Source organism: Ips typographus, unplaced genomic scaffold (genome assembly GCF_016097725.1).
Source record: "Ips typographus isolate SLU unplaced genomic scaffold, UJ_Ityp_2.0 IpsContig33, whole genome shotgun sequence".
In the NCBI taxonomy this organism is placed as follows: domain Eukaryota; kingdom Metazoa; phylum Arthropoda; class Insecta; order Coleoptera; family Curculionidae; genus Ips; species Ips typographus.
In genome coordinates, this window is record NW_028098572.1 from 118,837 (window position 1) to 139,292 (window position 20,456).

The window sequence follows — 20,456 nt, forward strand, 5'->3', positions numbered from 1 at the left end:
TGCCTGAGTCACTATTAAATCTAGCAGCCCTCAGTAACAAAAATCCAAGATTTTTCTTCGGAGGAAACGCTTCCAGAAAGTCTCGTTGAAATGCTTTCCACGATTTTACTTCTGGATTCCAGGTATCAAACCAATTTTTAGATATACCTGAGAAAAAACGACAATAGGGCCAACGTTTGCTGATCAGACCACTCAAATTAATTTTTAATATCTGCAACTTCTAACAACCATTAAATTTGAATAATGGCAAATCATCCTGCTCAGATGAAGTATGTGATGATTTGATCGCTTTTACCAACTCTGAAATTAATCCTTCCATCGTAAATTTTTTATTCTAAGGACTATGGGCACTTATCCCACTTCTGATGTTAGGAAAAATATAAATTTAAACACAACAAAACGTCCACTGAACTATACTTAAATTATCCCCAAAAAGAAACCCTCGAAACAAATACTCCAAAAATAACGAAAACGCCAAACACTGTCACGACCGAGCACCTCCCACCGAAAGTGTCCCCTTCTCCCCACCAAAATTGCGAAACATCGTCCATGATTTTAAAACGCAGCGTTGCCGGATCGATCTTTTGCTTTTAATTTCTAACAATAGCAAAATTGTTCGTTGAGAACACGAAAAAATAAAGAGTCGACATTTCGACTTTAGTTCGGATGATAGCACAACTGTTGATTGATTCAGACTGAATACCGATATTGCTGGAATCGGCATATTTTTACCTGATTGACATATTTTCGATATAGTTCAGGTGGCATTTTTTGCAACAGCGCCGCATGATTATTTATTTATTTATTTAATTACAAACCTCACAGAAATATATCCAATTATAGGGTAGGTTGGTTAAACACAATTATTAATGAACATAGCAAATATACAAAGTAACAACCAACTAATTTACAGCATATCTTGAATCATCTTTCTAAATCTTAAATTTATATAAATTACACATACTTATAATGGGAGAATTAAAATAAAAATTAGTTTGTGCAGTAAGTATTAACATACATGATTGTTGGATTCCTGGTTCGATAATTCGGCACATGAAAACTTATTAAGGCTAACAAATTCTGCTCTTCGATATTATTATTAACTAGTTTGTGTAAAAACAACAAATATGTCACAGGTCTTCGACTTTCTAAGGTGTGCAAATTATGTCACTTTAGAATGTCTACTTTAGGTATATGAAATTGATATGTACCTGTTTCCTTGTAATTTATATATCTTAGCATTTTATTTTGGACTTTTTCTAAGCCATACTTATGGATATTATAATGAGGACTCCAAATAACAGAGCAATATTCCAGGATACTTCTTATATATGACACAAACAGTGTCCTTATGCATGTCATACTATTAAAGTCCCTGCAGTTACGAACTATAAATCCATACATGCTATAGGCTTTATTAACAATTTTACCTATATGCGTCTTAAAATTAAGTTGAGAGTCAAAAGTAACTCCTAGATCCACCATTTCAGTAACACGAGGTAACACTGCTCGATTAATTGTATAGTTAAAATAGAATAGACTTTTTTTCCGTATATAGCGACGTAACATTGACTGACATTAAGTTCCAAACCGTTTTCAACTGACCAATTATAAACTTTGTTCATATCCTCTTGAAGTGATTGACAGTCTTCTATGTTTTTTATTCTAAGGTACAATTTTAAGTCATCAGCCAAGAGTAATGTTTTAGACTTATTAACGGTATCAATTAAATTGTTGATAAATAACAGGAACAGTAGAGGTCCAAGGTTAGATCCTTGTGGGACACCTGGGGTTGGTATAAAATAATTTGAGCTAAACCCCCTGAGTACGACCTGCTGCTGTCAATTACTAAGATAAGATTTGAAAAACTTAACCAGGCCGTCATCAAACCCAAACCCTGCATCTAGTTTTTTTAGAAGAATGTTGTGTGGGATACAGTCAAAGGCCTTTGCAAAGTCTGTGTAAATAACATATACCTGACAACTCTTGTCTAACTTTTCTGCTATGTACTGAGTTAAAGCATAAATTTGTGGCAGTTGACGTATTCTTAAAAAATCCATGCTGTCTATCTGATACTTTATTACGTACGTAATTGTAAATCTGTTTGTATATTATTGATTCGAATATTTTTGCAGGACATGACAAAATTGCGATCGGTCTATAATTCTTAATGTCAGACTTATTTCCTTTCTTAAAAACTGAACATACCTTCACTTCATTCCACATTCTCGGAAAATTTTTAGTACTTAGTGACATGTTAAACAAAATTCTCAAAGGCTCAGCAACAAATCCTACCAAACCTTTTATTACATATGATGGCAAATTATCAGGTCCCACAGACTTATTAATTTCAAGGCCTCCGATTGCCTCACACACATCATCGTGGGTAATACCATATTTGATTGAAAATTACTCATTTATGTAGTGCTGGGTTTGCCCTGAGTAGGGCAGCTCATTCTCAGTATATACAGAACGAAAGTAGGAAGCGAATGCGTTTGCTATATCCATACCGTCAGTATACTCGCAACCATCAAGGAACATTTTACATTGAATATTTGGTGCACTTTTGTTATTTTTAATGTGTTGCCAGAAAGACCTCGAATTTTCGTTAATATCCATCTGGATTTTATGTAAATATTGCTGATATGCAGCTTTCACGTCTCTCTTGATAGATAGATAGATAATTGTTTATTTATTCAAAACAAAATGGGCGTAGAACAGTGTCACACAATACAAGCAAAGTACATGAAAACAATTTAAACATAATAAAATCCGTTAATGAAAATTACAATACAAATAAATAAAATACGTCACAAGATTTACGAATAACAATTTAGCTCCTCCATGTCACTATTAAAAAACTCGTCAAGATTGTAGTACGCTTTGTCAATTCAAAAATGTTTTAAAGTACTTTTCAGGCGATTCCAAGTCATTACACGCCATTTTTCAGGAAGAAAATTATATATTTTCATCATCATAAATGTAACATTTCTCTGAAGAAAACTAAACACATATCTCTTTTGCAAATAAGATTAGACGTGTTATAGCTATGGTCCAATCTACATGCATCAAACAAATCCTTATTTCTAAAAACAAACATAATACAATCCATAATGTACAAACAAGTGACAGTCAAAATTTGGTTACACACAAATACATGCTTACATGACCCCATCAGACTCATAGAAAATATATTTCGAATACAACGCTTCTGCAAAATAAATACCCTGTTTATATCCCTGGAGTTACCCCAGAAAATCAAGCCATATCTGATTCTAAAGTCGATGTAGCCATGATAAGCAGTCAACGCTGCTTCAATTCCCGCTCTTTCCCTCACTATCTTAGCGCATAGCAATAGCGACTCAGACTAGCAGCAACCTCCCCAACATGCACTCCCCAGTCTAAGCGGTCATCAATGTTAATTCCCTAAAAATTAATATGTTTTACAGATGTTATGTTTTCCGAGTTATAAGTCAAATGGAACTCATTGTGCGTTCGATTACCAAACAAAATGCATTGCGTTTTAAGTATATTTAAGACCAAATCATTATTGCAAAAATAGTCATCAAGCCTGTCCATAACTGTTTCAACAGAAGTCAACATAAGTTCACCATTTTTTTCGCATACAAGACGGTGTTTTCCCCCAGAGACAGCCACCAGATCATTTGTATAAATAATATAAAGGAGTGGGGGTCCAGTATGGACCCCTGTGGAACCCCCCTAGTAATGTCAATTTTATTAGATTTTATTAATTGTCCTTCATGATCACGTTCTACTACCTGCTGGGTTCTACACGTCAAGTATGACTTGATAAGCTCATGTGCACGACCTCTAATCCCATATCGTTCCAATTTTTCCAATAGTGTTTGATTTATACTTCTCGTTTGTAGTGGACTGTATGATTCGATTATTTTAATGAAACGAACTTTTTTATGCTAATTAAACGATTATATTCGGGAATTAAAACGGTAACGTGTCGGCACGGCGACGGCTTCGTACGAGAGAGAGAGATGCAGCGTTGCCAGTTATTAAAGTCCAACTTTAGGCATCTCTTGGTGGGGGTAAAATTCTAGGGCGCTACTCTCCTTAAGGGTTTGAATATTTACAATGTTTACAACATGCCGCCGGCCTTGAAATACAAAGATATTTCAACAGTTCGAACAACATGTCCTTATTTAAATAAAAATAATTTAAGAGAACAAATTCTTAAGAAAACATTAACAGTCACTGCCATTGTCCGTTATCGGCAACGGACATATTTTCGTAATCGCGCGTGACAGAACACCTTTCTTCGTGCGCACTGACACTACACGCACTAATTTATCAGCTCCGGGGTGAACAGCCACTATGCGACCCATAGGCCAATGCAAGGGAGGTTCATTTTCTTCCTTTAGTAGTACGAGAGTTCCGATCTTGATGTTCTCTTGTCGAGTCTTCCACTTGGCTCTCTGCTGTAACGTGTTGAGGTAGTCTTTACTCCAAAGACTCCAAAATCGTTGCGCTAACTTTTGCAGTTGTTTGTACTGACGTAATCGGTTGGTTGGAATGTCACTGTCGTGGGATTGGGGTACAGCGACTAGACTCTCGCCGATTAAGAAGTGCCCAGGAGTGAGTGCATCAATATCAGTAGGGTCATTGGATAGGGGTAGGATAGGTCGAGAGTTTAGGATGGCTTCAACTTGTGTAAGAAGCGTATAAAATTGTTCAAAATTTAAATGATTATCCCCAATGACACGTTTCAAGTGATATTTAAACGAACGCACCGCAGACTCCCAAATACCTCCATGGTGAGGTGATCGCGCCGGTATAAAATGCCAATTAATTCGATGATCAGAAAAGTAGTTAGAGTATTTATTAGAGACGCAATCTCGCACAACCTGGCAAAGTCTAAGTAATTCACGGTTAGCACCCACAAAATTGGTTGCATTGTCACTAAAAATATGCTGACATAAACCGCGTCTCGAGACAAATCGTTTGAAGGCATTAAGAAATGCTTCAGAGCTTAAGTCCGTTACAAGTTCGGCATGAACAGCGCGGGTACTGAAGCAAATAAAAACGCAAATATATGCCTTAATAGTTACCCGATTCCGTGTTTTACCATCTTTCAGACAATAAGGGCCAGCATAATCAATGCCGCAATGAGAAAAGGGTCGAGATGGTACGACTCGAGGTTTTGGTAATGCTCCCATTAGTTGATTGGGGCTTGACGGTTTTATTCGGAAACAAATAACGCATTTCCTTAACACCTTTCGAACTTCGTTTCTTCCGGTAATAATCCAAAATTTGTCCCGAATTTGATTTAGAATGAATGACGGACCTGCATGTAGGAATTTCCGATGATAGTGATTGATTAACAACTGAACAAATGCATGTTTGGATGGTAAAATAATAGCATGTTTCCTTTCAAAATTCAAATTAGAATTTATTAATCGTCCGCCTACTCGTAGTAATCCTTGTTCATCAATGAACGGATTAAGAGAAAGAATTCGGCTATTTTTAGGCACAACTTGAGAATTCTGTAAGCAACGAATTTCTTCCGAAAACCTTTCAATCTGCACTAGCTTACATATTTTGTAAATAGTGCTGTCTAACTCACGGGTAGATAACGGCCCTGAAAGTTTTTCCTTATTTCGAGCATTATGAGACCATCTATAAACATGTGCAATAACTCGAATTAATGTGTTATAAGAAGACCATCTAAAAAATATCTCATTAGGATTACCGATGATTTGTTTTACGGTAGAAAAAGATAGGTTCATATTTTGTTTTCGCGCTTCGTGCAATGCTATTTTAACGTTTGGACATTTAGGCCACTGCTCACAATCTGTCAATAAAAAAGGAGGACCATGCCACCAAAGAGGTTGAGTTTGAATGGCTACAGGATCAGAACCTCTGGAGACTATGTCAGCGGGGTTGATATCAGACTCTATATGATACCAAGTCATATTTGCGGTAAGTCGTTGGATTTCGGCAACTCGATTTGAGACAAACACTTTCCATCGACTCGGTTCATTAGCCAATCCAGAACGATCATAGAATCGGTGAAAAGATTTACTTGAGGTATGTGAATTTCTAGAGACTTTAACACCTTGTCGACTAATTGAGCTAATAACAGTGCTCCGCACAGTTCTAAGCGTGGCAAGCTCATCGAACTTAATGGCGCTAATCTAGATTTAGAACAAATCAGATGTGAAGAGGGTTTGTTTGAATTATCGCAAGATACGAGATAAATGCAAGCTCCGTAAGCGAGCTGTGACGCGTCCGAAAAACCACAAAGTAAAACTGATCTATGACTTATTTCGGTATCTATCACGCAACGTGGAATGTGTATAGAATTGAGTTTAGGCAATTGGTTGACAAAAATTGACCATTGATCAGCTATAATTGCAGGCACTGGAGAGTCCCAATCTAGTTGACTTTTCCAAACCTCTTGTAAGATTAATTTAGCCGTCACTATTACAGGATTAATTAAACCCAATATGTCGTAAAGCTGTCCAATGGTTGCTAGAATGGTTCTTTTAGTTATTATAGAAAGATCAATTTTTAATTGAAAATTATAATGAATAGTATCAGATTTTGTATTCCAAGCGGTACCTAACGTTTTTGTTTCATCGTCTCCTAGTATATAAAATTCTGTATTCTGTGAATCGTCAGATTTTTTGATCACGCGGGGATTATTTGACACCCATTTTCTTAATTGTAATCCATGTTTAGACAATGTTTTGTCGATATTTGCTTTTAATTCAATTGCTTTGTCAAGGTCGTGGTGCCCAAAAATTAAGTCGTCCATGTAGAAATTGTTTAAAATTATTTTACTAACTTCGGGCTGTAAATCTTTATATTTAAGTCCAATGTCATGTAAAACACGCGTAGCTAAGAACGATGCGCTAGCTGTGCCGTACGTCACGGTATTTAATTCGTAATGAACGACGTTTCCAGTGACGTCATCTCTCCAAAGAATGCGTTGCAATTTTCGATGGGATTTGTCAATCCATATCATACGGTACATTTTTTCAATGTCCGCGACAATCAAAATTGGGTAAGTGCGCAAACGCAAAACCATATCGAATACGTCCTTTTGTACTTTGGGCCCTATCTTGAGTACGTCATTTAGACTATAGCCAGAATTCGTTTTCAAACTTGCGTTGAAAACGACGCGTAATTTTGTAGTGCTACTACTTTCCCTTATGACGGCATGATGGCTGAGATATACGCAAATTTTACCTGGTAAATCTAAATCAGGATTAATGCGGGACATATGACCCATTTTCTCGTATTCCTTTAGAAAGTCAGTGTACTGGGTTTTTAATTCGATATTCTTTTCCAAACGTCGCTCCAAAGAAAGTAAACATTTTAATGCGATCGAATAAGATTCTCCTAACTCTACATAATTTTGCTTTAACGGAAGTTTAACTGTATAACGTCCGTCTGTTTCGATTTTATGATTATTTCGAAAATCTAACTCACATTCGAGTTCTTCATTAGTTAGCTTATCTTGTTTGCTTCCTACATTTTCAATTTGCCAGAATTTTTGTATGGTGTTATGTAGGTTTTCGTAAGATTCATTGAGATTCAAAAAACAATGACTATGATATTTTTCTTTCGGTACACGGTATAAGTTTAAAGGACCAACTAAAACCCATCCGAACTTGGTATTTTGCAAGATAGGAGCGTCTTCACCTAACATAATTTTTTGGTCATTTAAACAACGGAAAAATAATTCGGTTCCGATTAAGATATCAATTTCGTTTGAGTTACAAAAATCGGAATCCGCTAATTGAATGTTTTCGGGCAAGTTAAGAAAAGTAGGATCGAAAGAAATTTGCGGCAATTTAGTGGTAATTTTATTTATAATTAAAAATTCAGCCTTTGCCTGGAATGAATCATTTAACGCTTTAATCGTTGTTTTGACTTTGACTGACACATTACAGGACGCGCCTCCTACTCCAAGAACAGGAACGTTTACTATACATCCTGGTAAGTTCAACTTTTGATACAAAGCTTCAGAGCAAAAGTTGGATTGACTCGCAGAATCCAATAACGCGCGACACTTTAAAGCTTTGCCATTTGTGTCTATAATGTTAACGATTGCTGTTGCAAGCAAAATTTGAGTTTTACCCGAGGAATTAGTGTTGTGACAACGAGCAGCTGATGACGCTGTTGCATTGCTGACCGTTTCGTTAGCACCTGTATTTATGCTAGTTAAGGTACATTGCCTCTGAAGTGAACTATCGAGTTCTTGTATCGATTGACGCGTACTGTTGTAATTTTGATCGGACATTTGCAAGATTCTGGAACCTTGTTCGCTATTTTCAAGATTAACGGTATTTTCAGAACTGACGTTTGTGGGACTAATGGCGGTAAAGGTATTATTGTTATTATAATGAGTGTTTCGATTAAATTGGAAATTAGAATCATGTAAAATGGAGTTATGTTTACGCTTGCAAATCCTACATGTTTTACCTGTACAATTTTCATTATTGTGACCACTTCTTAAGCAATTAGTGCATATTCCTAAACGCTTCAGCTCAAGATAACGATCTTTACAGGATAACGCAAGTAATTTAGGGCACTTGTATGTATAATGATTCTTTTCTTTACAAACGTAACAATAAAAATTATTAAATTGCCCTTGATTTGCCGAATTCTGATAAAACTGTTGTGTGGAATCTCCTGTGTTTACATGAGCTACTGTACTGCGGTTTTGAGGAGCTTTTTCGTACGCGTGCTGTTGTTTATTGTCAATAGTTTCAAGTACTTGACATTTATTTTTCAAGAAATTTAATAACTCATCGAGCATTGGCGAATCTTTATTGTTCAGCACTTCCCACTCTTTACGGGTGTGATTGTCTAACTTTTGTGAAATTAAATATATTATCAACGTATCCCATTGGTCTACTGGTTGACCAAGACTCGTTAATGCTCGAAGGTTTCGAACTACGCTGTCTATGAGTTTTCGTAAATTTTGATGAGATTCTCTAGATACTGAGGACATTTCAAATAAATTTCGAACATGATTGTGAATTAACATGCGCTTATTTTCATATCTTTCACGTAGTAACTTTAATGCCTCATCGTAATTAGCTTCGCAGATTTCTAGAGATTGTAATACTTGTGTTGCCTCACCGCGAAGGCACGACTGCAAGTAATAAAATTTCTGAATTTTTGTTAAGTCGCTGTTTTTATCTACTAACGCTTGAAATACTTCGTAGAATTGAATCCACCCTTCGTACGATCCACTAAACTGTGGCAGGGAAATAGATTGTAACTTTGCGTTATTATTATTGTTTATTGCTGGTTGAGACACATTTAAATTTGCTCCAGCACTCGAAACTACGTTATGTTCTTGTTGTTCAATTAAATCAAGCGCTATCGCAACGCTACTGTAATAATTGTCTTCAAACGACTGTCTTTCAACATCCTGTTTTGAATCTAATTCTTCGATTTTTGATTGAATGTCTTGAAACTCTGCCCAAGTTGTATCGAGATCTTTTACACGCAATTTTAAGCTAGTATATCCGGGATTTGGACTGTTCAAAAAATTAGTAAAACGAGTTAGAGTTGCCTTTAATTGGCCTCTTCGAAATACCAACCTTTTAAACTCGTCTATTCTTGAATCGACACCATTATCTGTGTCATCGGGCATTGTTACTTGATGTAAGTTGACCGTTTAGACGTTTTTTTTTTTTTTTTAAAAAACTAAATCTGATTATTTGCTTTAAGCTTCTCACACAAATTTTAGCATGCAGATGGATGTATCCAGGTAGGAACACTAACGGAAAATAATGGAAAGGACCTACTTTATATTTTGACGTCTTGCTTCTTTCTCGCTGCTCTACGTGGCAACGCTGTGTATGGCTCGCTGTTGTTGATCTTGCACCCGTTCACGGAACGCGGCACGCGGAGTTTACATCAAACCGATGCTTTTTGAGGTTACTTATCACTTATCACTTTGCAATCCGGCTCGAAGGACCAAAATTTATGTTTGATTTATACTTCTCGTTTGTAGTGGACTGTATGATTCGATTATTTTAATGAAACGAACTTTTTTATGCTAATTAAACGATTATATTCGGGAATTAAAACGGTAACGTGTCGGCACGGCGACGGCTTCGTACGAGAGAGAGAGATGCAGCGTTGCCAGTTATTAAAGTCCAACTTTAGGCATCTCTTGGTGGGGGTAAAATTCTAGGGCGCTACTCTCCTTAAGGGTTTGAATATTTACAATGTTTACAACAAATAGTTTGTGATGATTTACTGTATCGAAAGCTTTTGATAAATTTAGACACATCGCCAAGTATGTTTCTTCCTGTTTAGCGAAGAAAACACATCCGACAATGCTTAGTATACAGTGCGTTTTTTTTTAACGCGCAACGTAGGATTTCACGTGTTAAATTTTGAAGCAGATGTCAGACCATGTTATTTTGGAACTACAAGTATAAAACTTGACGGGTGGCGGTTTCGTACCCTGAAGCTTAAGTAAGTTTACCAAATCGGCCTAAAAAGTGATTAAAAACTTGCAAAAAATCATCTTTTTTCGAAAAGATTATATCTTTTCATACTCCCTGTATGTATGATAGGTGCTTGTTGTTGTTGATACTGGCACGGCATGTAGCAGGTAAAATTTGGCGTAGAAAGACAGGGTGATCAAAATGAGAATATTAACTTTATATCAAGAAAGTTAAGAACAAAAGAAGTATTTTTATAAATGAATTGTTCAAAGTGACCTCCGTATGAAGCCAAACAGTATCCCAAACAATCATAAAATGCCCTTTTGACGTTCAAAAGATGTCGGGTCGTAATGCAGTCAAAATTTGTCACTCTACCTGCTACCTGTCCTGCCAGTATCAAAGAACAACAATGCATACAGGGAGTATGAAACGATAAAATCTTTTGGAAAAAAAATGAATTTTTGACAGTTTTTCATTATTTTTTAGACCAAATTGGTAAACTTACTTAAGCTTCAGGGTACTAAAAACACACCTGTTAAGTTTTAGACCTGTAGTTCCAAAATAACATCTAACAGGGGCTCAAAAATTTAACATGTAAAATCCTATGTTGCGCGTTAAAAAAAACGCACTGTATGGCCCTAATCGTATTTTTTCCTTTTCTAAATCCATTCTGCCTGTCTGAGAACACTGACTGGCGCTCAAGAAAACAGATCAATCTGTTATAAATAACAGATACATACTCTTTCAAATATCTTGCTAATATTCGGCAATATGGACACTGGTCTATAGTTTGATTCACTGGTTGTATCACCTTTTTTGTATATTGCTTTCGTGAATTTGCTACTTTATATGGACCTTTTTATATCCGAGTTTAAAGAAGTCTAGTATCGATTTGCTTCAAAGACCCAATTTTCAAAACCTAATAAACGTATGTATAAGGTTTCATCATTCAATTATTTCAGCCTGCTATTAGTTTTCGCATTCAAAAATGCTTTTGGTTTGTTCTTTGAGAAAAAATCATGCACCGCCCTAACATTGAAAACAGCAAACAGTATTGCTGTGTGGCACTAAAACAAATATCTCTCAACATGTACAGACCTTTCTGTATCAGAAACTTCTCAACTGAGAAGGGAAAAATCAGAAACAACTACTTTGAGAGCTAATACTCCTACCAACATTGAATTATACTGTTTTTCCTGTTGAATTCTTGAGTATTTAAATTACTCCTTTATAAAAGATACCAATATTTTTTCATTGGCAATTCAGTAATTATTTTATTTAATCATGAATCTTGAGCTGGACATCTTCGTACAGATGCACCAACAATAGTTCAACTGCATGTAAGTTGAAACTTTAGTACTCATAAAACTCATTACAACGGGTCGGTTAAAGAAACAAACTCTATGTGCCACTTACATAATAAGGTATTACGCTCAGCTAGCGTTTTTCACCTCAATTAAATAGCAGGTTAAAATTATTTAACAGGTTGAAATTCAGCAGAAATAAAGTAAAAATAAAATCACATTATTATGATGTGTGGGTCCTATCGTCTCATTCGAGTAGTATGTGTGTTGAATGTTTTAAATATCACCTCAGAAATACTTTATTACAAATGTATCATGGTACATTCGTATTCAAAAAAATAACTTGGGTCACTTTTTAAATCAGTTGTCATTTTTTTCCATAGTAAAATCAAGTTTAATTATTATTAGCCAATGCAACATTTCGACTTGTTATTCCATGTAGGTAAATTATCATGTGCATTTAGAAAAAAAAAACATTAAAATTCATCAATCAGCAGTTTTCTTATCGACACCTTCGCGGCGATGCGACGAGACGAGTGCAATAAAGCAAGTCGGTCACACCGGCACGCGGCGTCAAATACAACTAATTAGTCTGCTTTACTTTATTTTCCACTAATGTCGCGATTTTTGTAAGCAACCAAATAATAACCTTCGATTTTTTATGTACTCTTAGTTTTGAACGGTGGAAACATATGGAAATCCTCTTTAAACTCTGCACTATGCTTTTATTTAAAACGGGTACCTACACATAATAAGTAAACCTTATATTAAAATTATTTGTCGACAAATAGAAGTTTCATTCCGGCACATTTTTTGTCGTTATCGGGAATGCTTGACCTCGACATCGAAATAACACAATCCGCGGTTTTACAGTGTGGATTTTATTTTTTACTTCTGATTTAGAAGTCATGTAAAAATTAATTTAATAGCATGCTGCAGTATGTAAAATTCATTTTTTTCGCTCAAAGTATTTGATTTTTTTATTTTTTTTATTTTTTTTTTTTTTTTAGCTTAAATTTTATACAAACTTTTACTAAATAGAAATGCTAAAAGCACCCATTTTGCTTTGAATATTGTAATCCACAAAATTCGTATACTGGGAATGTTACATTTTTTAATTCGACTTGGTCAGCTGTGTCTCTATTTTGGTGTGAAGTTTTATGAGTTGATTTAAACATCGCAACTTTTCTTCGATAATCTATATTATCGATTTCATTTATGTTACTTGTCTGTAAATTAGGATGTAACATTTTCGATTGAACAGGAAAATCGGACTGAAACTTATTAGCAGTTTTTGATTTGCGTTTTTCTGAAATGCATAACATTGAATCCTTTGTCGTATTTGTATTGATTGATTCATTAACGTCGAATTTACCTATAACAGAATGCTTTAAAATAGGAACTGTTCTAAATCCCTTATTGACAATTTTAATGTATAAATTGTGCCCATTTTGCAAAAATGGTGTGCCTACACACAGATTTCTTGGACATAAATAACTGTCTCTTTTAATAAAAATGCATTTTGTTAAATCAGGCTCATTATTCGCGGTTTTCAATCGTAACGTTATTTGCTTATTTGGTTTGACAATATACTTTCGAGCAACTTTCAATTTTATTACAGGTTTTACTGTTTTTTCGACGTCAGAAATTTCTACACCCATTAGATACTCTTTCTGAACTTGGTTTTTAGATGTAACATCTAAATCAGGTCGATTGAGATTAACTGTTACTTTATCGTTGTTGTTTGTTGAAAAACTCAAAATATTTTTATTGTTATCAATCATTGCGTTAAAATTTGATAGAAAATTATGTCCCAGAATTAAAGGTTTAGAAAGGTTTTTCACTACTAATGCTTCAATATCCAACTTTATGTTGTTAATTTTTAGAGTTACTTTCGAAGTACCAACTGGGTTAAAAGTATAACCTCCTACCGAAGTTAATTGGATTTTCTCTGATGATAAAGACATGTTAGTTATAAGATTTAAATCAATTAAGTTTGGTTCACATCCTGTGTCTAAAATTACATCAAACAAATTGTCTTCGTTATTTATTGAAGCTTTGATTGACAATAAATTGCTATCTTTACTGTTTGTCGAGTTTAGAGCAACTTCATCGACACTTAACATTGAGTTTTCACATTTACTAGGATTCTGATGTGTAGAAACATTCTTATTTTGTCCAAAATTGTAAAACTTGTTGCTACCTCGATTAAAATTTTTACATTTTGATGAATAATTATTTCTGGTATTACTATTTCGTATACCTTGATTTTGATCAAGCCTAGAATAATTTTGCTTTTCTCGTGACACGTTTTGATAGTAAAAATCATTTTTGTTTAACTTGGTCCCTTTGTAATTATTATTTCCACAATAATTGTTGGACTGAAATTCACAATTTTTACAATACTTATTTGGCCAAGTACGATTAGTACTGTATTTGTCAAATTTGTTTTTCAACCGATCATTACGAGACCGAAAATTCATTCCGTCCGAAATGCAAAATTTACTTTTCCGATTCATTTGACTAAATAATACACGCTCTTTAATATCACTTATTTTCAAGACTAGTTGGTTTAAATCACTCAAATTTTTATTATTAGAGCTTAGCAAATAATACATTTCAAAACACGACGGATTTAAACCGTTTTCAAAATAATCTCTAAAAGTTTCAAAAGACATGTCTGGGTTAATTTCATTTGCCAAGGTAAGTCATAATAATAAGTTTTAATGTCTTCATTGTCCCGATGTTTACGCGTGTTTAATCTAAATTTCAGTTTACGAAATGGCTGGTCACCTGCGAATTCTTTTAGAAAATCTGTTCGAATTATTGCCCAAGTATTCAAAACATTTTTTGGATCATTTACATATTTTTGATACCAAACTTGTGCTGGTCCGTCCAAATAATTATTAAAATATGAAATCTTTAAAGAATAAGTCCAGTTGTTTAATCTTGCGGACTTTTCATATTTATTTAAAAATGTAATGGGGCAATCACTTGATGGATTAAACGTAGGTGGACACGTAAATTTAGGGATGGCCGGGGCTTTTTGTTCGGCCAGTGCTGTACGTAAAGTTATATTAGCCATTAATTTCTTGACTTTTTAACATAAGACACAATCGTTTCAGTAATACTGACTTGCTTTTAACAATTTAGCAAACAAATATTCAAAATGACAATGTAGGACAAAATTAATTATGCAAAAAGAAAAATATATTTTTTGTTTTAAAGAGGTAATTTTCATTCACGATAAGAAAAATCAAAAATATTTTTTCTGGTTTAAAAATTCACTTTTTTTTTTTTTTTTAGCAGTGTTTTTCATCTACTTGAAACAATTCTACCAAATGTCATTCTGACACAAAATCGGCACCTCCACCAAATGCCATTCTGACACAAGGCCGGCACCTCCACCAAATGTCACGTTTAAATTGAAAAGCCCTTTTGGCCCAACAAGTTAAACGAGACGTGCGTTTATTACTTTAATAAACGCCTTTACCGAGATCTTGTTTCAGAGGTAGAATCAAACCACTTGGTAGAAAAATATAATTTAATAACTAAATAATAGTTAAAACTAATTGACAAAATGGTTGGTTTATCAACTTGGTGAATCGGAATAAAACCTTCAACATAATTCCCAAAGTAACACTTTAAACAATACCTTTTACATGCACAAAATATTACAATAACAAATCTGTACTTACATTTGTAAAACAATTATGAGGGCAGCTTCGTGGAGGGTTTGGCACTTGCGGTTTATTATAGTTTAAGAGATGGTTTACTATTTAATTAATTTGTAAACCCGGTGCGGGTTGCAGAATTCAGGACGACTACATTCTGTGGCGTGAGCGGAGTCTTCTGGCTAGGTACTGCCTTCTCCGACGTGGTGCACAGCAAAACTGGATTGATTGGAATGAACTGATTGAATTGAACTGAACTGAACTGAACCTTCTTTAGGGTACAACTTCCTTTTTATAGCATTCCAGACACTGGTTCCACCAATCAAAACCAGACCTGGCCTCGTCTAGCCGACAACTCGTGACGACCTTCGACCATCGGTACTTGGAAAACATTCCACATTATTTCGCAAATTCAGCAAATGCATCTTAATTGCAGTTGCACTCCGACCGCATTCCACAATTTTAATGTTTCCGCTCAAGTAATATAAACATTCCACATTTTTAATGTTTCCTTTCAAGTGAAATAACTTTGATTTATTATCCTTCGTGACAATATAAGCATTTTTAAGTTTATCTGGAAAACACCCCCTTTCGATGCAAAAGTTTATTATGAATGCCAGTGGATCGGCAGAGACACCTGCAACCTCCTTCAAAACAAAAACTGGAATTTCATCGTCTCCGGACGATTTAATATTTTTTAAAGTTTTAATAACATTGAAAACCTCTCGGCTATCTGTAGTTGATAAGTAAATAGAATTCATTACTGTACTATTTTTGGCAACATATTGTGAATTAGAAATTCTCTGAGATGTTACTTGACAGGCATTTATAACAGACTCCAAATTTGGGTCGAGAGGAGTCGAAGCAGCTGGAAAAACTTTAGCATCGAGATCACCTTCCAAAGTTAATATCTCAACATATAAATCATTCTTCCTTTGAGTTTCCTCATCAGAAGTATGATTCATACGATTAAGTCGGCCTGAGACATGCCAGAGCCGAGTTGAAATGTTCTTGTATGAAGGATCACTAGACGTACCGGTAAAACCTACTATTTTAACCTTAATTGATGCAATAGATAACACCAGCTCCTTTTCATCAAAATCAAATTCAAATGGGTTCGACACTTCAGATGACAACAGTCCCCTCAAAATTTTACGTCTCTGATCAACAGTACCCAATGGCTTAATAGATCTGATGGAAATTTCATAATCTAGCTCATGGGCTTGCAAGGCATTAATTTGGAGAGCCATTATTAAAATTTCTAGTTTAATCCCAAAAACTAAATAAACACAAGTGATATATAAATTTTACAGCTAAAGTGCAACAAAAACAACTGACTTGGACAACAATCAAAAACTTGATCACTACCTGTAATCCAAGTTACTCAAAACTGATCAAATAAATCAGTCAATCAATAATTAAACCCTTAATCAAATTAAGGAAAATTAAAATTGTCCAAATCAGTACAAATAAAATCTCTACCAAAAGAGAAAATTAATTCGCACTTTTAACTGCAAAACCGAACCACAATGTTATAGGTACTAACAAAAAAACTACAAAAAAACTTAAGATAACGGGGCAAACCTGAAACTTCGGTCTAAAAATAGATTGGCACCACAAGCAAAGCAAAAGGTAAAAATGCAACGATAGTACGATAAACCAGCAATTCCAAACTTGACACTCTTTAATTTAAGAATAAATATCTTAAACTATCAACACGTCTGGCACCGTGAAACAAATTAAGCAAATACTGTAGTCATGCAAAAATACACATGCACAAACAAGGATAGTCCGATAACCCACAATCCAAGCGCGTTCAATCCACTAAAAATCAAAAAGGCCCCACGTTGGGCGCCAATTTGTTATGATGAAACCTCACGTTAATGAGATTTCAACATTTTTAAATTAGATTGCTCAAGGTCGTGGATTAATTGCATGAGTTCATAGTTAGCTATAAATGAACACACTTGGATACTCTGCAGGAAATCAAACGAACCGTTAGTTGTATATGTACACGTGTATATTACAAATGAAAATTTTACAAACAAACTACAATATTTACAATTTTACAAAATTTACATAAAGTTGCCGAGAAAATAAAAAAAATAATTAAAGTAAAAAAAAAAACAGGAAAAGTTTTCCCAGTGCCAAACTGTAACTGCCCTTACCAGTTCTCAAAGACGATGTTTGGGTCCTGGAACCTCCAGTATCATCTCCCCAGTAGTCAGTAGTGGCCACCGCTGATTTCCAGGTAGGAAATGGGGTCCAGAGACTGGTGACAGGTACCTAAGGCAGAAAACAGCAGAACACCAGGGAAAACGAACAAACAGCTTCAACACTTGTTCCGGCAACCAAAAAGGTGACCAGAGGTGATGACAAGTGTTGAAGTTGTTTAGAGCAAACTAATATAAACTAAAAAAAATAAAATTAAATTAAATAAAACTAAATCAAGTGAGGAATTGTGGTGGTTCAACTCTGACCTTCTGAAATTCTGTGGCTGCTGGTCGGCCTTTCCAACACGTGGGTTGGTCTGGAAAACTCTGGACAAAGCAGTCCCGGTCAGGCTCCTTCAATCCCCGATTGAAAAGTTCTCCGGTCGGGAAAACCCCTAGATCTCTGGTCAGAAAACACTCAGATCTCTGGTCGGAAAGCCCTCAGATCTCTGGCCGGAAAGCCCTTAGATTTCCGGTCAGAAAGCCCTTAAATCTCCGGTCGGAGTCTTTGGATCCGTTGGGCCGAACACAATACTGTGTTGGAAAATTGGGCCGATACAAAATAATTCAAAAGAACCAACAATAAAACCAATTTACCTGTAATTCGGCCAGATAATCACGGATTAAAAAAACTTATGACACACACGCGCCACACCGCTCAGAAAAAAGGTCAGATGTCGGCAGTTCGGGTGCTGTAGTGGTAAAGAGACCGATATCACAAAGTGGGGTGATTAAATAGGCCACATGGCACCTGACACAAAGAAACACACGAACACAAACCAACGCTTCCCCGACAAAAATCGAAACTAATCACGTGACTACGGCACCTGATAACTTATCAGGTCACGCACCCATATTTACAACAAAATGTGCACAAAGTGCAAATGGAGGATTTAAGCGATCGGAATTGGTCTACTAGTGTAACTAGGCCCACCGACATTAAAAACACAAACCAAACGAGTTACGGACGAAAACTCTATTTCGTACGTCACAAAGGTGAGAATTGTGTCGTATCTTGTCGGCTGATATTATAGGCAAAGGTGACTTGGCCCAAATATTCGTCCCAATCTGTCTGTTGCGTGTTTGTATAGATTGATAACATGTCCGCCAGTGTCTTATTTAATCGCTCCGTGAGACCATTCGTACTCGGGTGGTATGCTGTTGTGAATTGTTTAGTTGTAACCATTTTCTTTAATAATTCATTGACTAATTCCGATTGAAACACCTTTTCCCTGTCACTAAGTAAATATTTTGGTTGTTACTATATTTTCGAGTATAAATTTTGCTACGGGCCCGGCTTTTCGTTTGGTAATGCTTTTGTTTCAGCCCATCTAGCTGCGTAATCTGTTGCGACTACAATCATGGTAAATGGTCCTAACAAGTCGATTCCTACTCTTTCAAAAGGGGTTTCCACAGGGATCGGTTGTACGAGTCCTATTGGTTTTCTATTTTGCTCTTCTTTCCTCGCTTGACAGTCCGCGCAGCCTTTCACAAACCTTTCGACGTCCTTCTGAAGTCCGTCCCAGTAAAAACGGCCTTGATTTTGTGCAAAACCTTTGCCATGCCGAGGTGTCCGCAAAGAGGTTTCGAGTGGTGGCTGTACATGATTTCTCCTACTAATGCTTTCGGGATTACCACTATACTATTTATCTTGTATAAGACCCCATTTTCCAGTCTAAAGCTCTTGGCCCTTTTTGCTAATCCAATATTTGCGTTTTCCGGGTGTTCTACAGCTTTAACTAGCTCTCTTTTGGCTTCATCTTTGTTTTGAAATCCTTGAATGTCAATGGCCTCTAACAGAAACGTGTCTACTTCTTCCACCTCTTCCGGCGGTAGAACTGGGTGTCTGCTTACGCAATCGGCGTCTTTGTGAGCAACCCCACTCTTGTGTTCTATGGTGTAGTCGAATTCTGACAATGTGATAGCCCATCTCGCTAGCCTGCCTATTGGGTCCTTTAAAGTTTTTAACCAGCAGAGCGCGTGATGATCGGTTATAATTTTTACTGGTTTTCCATATATTAATGATCTGAGATATCTTAATGCCCATACCGCCGCGAGTCCTTCGATTTCTGTTATGGTGTAATTTTTCTCCGCTTTTGATAGTGTCCTGCTAGCATAGGCGATGGGGTGCTTCTTTCTTTCTTCATCCTCCTGTAGTAACACAGCTCCTACGCCTAACAAACTTCCGTCCACTCTTAGCTCCGTCGGCTTCTCGGGATTGTAGTGCGCTAACACTCGTGCAGTGCAAAGTTCTTCCTATAAAATTTGGAATGCTTCCTCTTGACTTTGTGTCTCACCCCGTATAGTGGCTTGGCCAACTCGCTGAAATTCTTTCTGAACTTTCGGTAATAATTACACAGCCCTAGAAAGCTTTGTACACTTTTTACATTTTTTGGGGTTGGGAAGTTTCTTATCGCTATTAATTTTCCCGCAAGACGCTGTACCCTAGAACATCAATTTTTTTTTTTAGGTATTCATATTTTCTGGGTTTTACGGTTAGTCCTGCGTCCCTCAAGCGTTGAAATACTTTTCTTAGCTTAAACAGATGTTCTTCTGTTGTTTTTGAAAATATAATTATGTCATCCATGTATATAAGTATTTCTTTCCATTTCACGTCTCTAAACACTCTATCCGCTAGTGCCTGAAATGTCGCCGGCGCGTTACAGAGTCCAAAACTTATATAGTTAGATTCCCATAGTCCGTGCCCTTGTGTTTGAAATGCAGTGTATTGTTTAGAATCTTCGCTTATCGGTACTTGCCAAAACCCGGAGTACATGTCCAACGTTGAAAAATACTTTGAATTGCCTAGGTATG

General features: G+C 35.9%; 1 protein-coding gene and 1 long non-coding RNA gene across 2 annotated transcripts; both read right to left on the reverse strand.

Moving 5' to 3' along the window:
* Nucleotides 1-5,941: 5,941 nt before the first annotated feature.
* On the reverse strand, nt 5,942-9,646 carry LOC145739550 (uncharacterized). The gene is made up of 2 exons (XM_081994944.1): nt 9,594-9,646; nt 5,942-9,530 (listed from the first exon to the last, which is right to left on the reverse strand). The coding sequence occupies exons 1-2, from the start codon at nt 9,644-9,646 to the stop codon at nt 5,942-5,944; spliced, it is 3,642 nt and encodes a 1,213-aa protein (XP_081851070.1).
* Nucleotides 9,647-15,285: 5,639 nt separating this feature from the next.
* On the reverse strand, nt 15,286-19,155 carry LOC145739504 (uncharacterized). Its single transcript, XR_014181054.1, has 2 exons — nt 18,240-19,155; nt 15,286-18,176 (listed from the first exon to the last, which is right to left on the reverse strand). It is a non-coding gene; the product is annotated as an uncharacterized LOC145739504 (long non-coding RNA).
* Nucleotides 19,156-20,456: the final 1,301 nt, after the last annotated feature.

Bases quoted from the DNA above. Each gene is read 5' to 3' on its own strand.
- LOC145739550 (XM_081994944.1), bottom strand. From the start codon at position 9,646: ATGCCCGATGACACAGATAATGGTGTCGATTCAAGAATAGACGAGTTT. The intron at 9,531-9,593 runs GTTGGTATTTCG...TTTTTTGAACAG, and splicing joins AGAATAGACGAGTTTAAAAG to TCCAAATCCCGGATATACTA.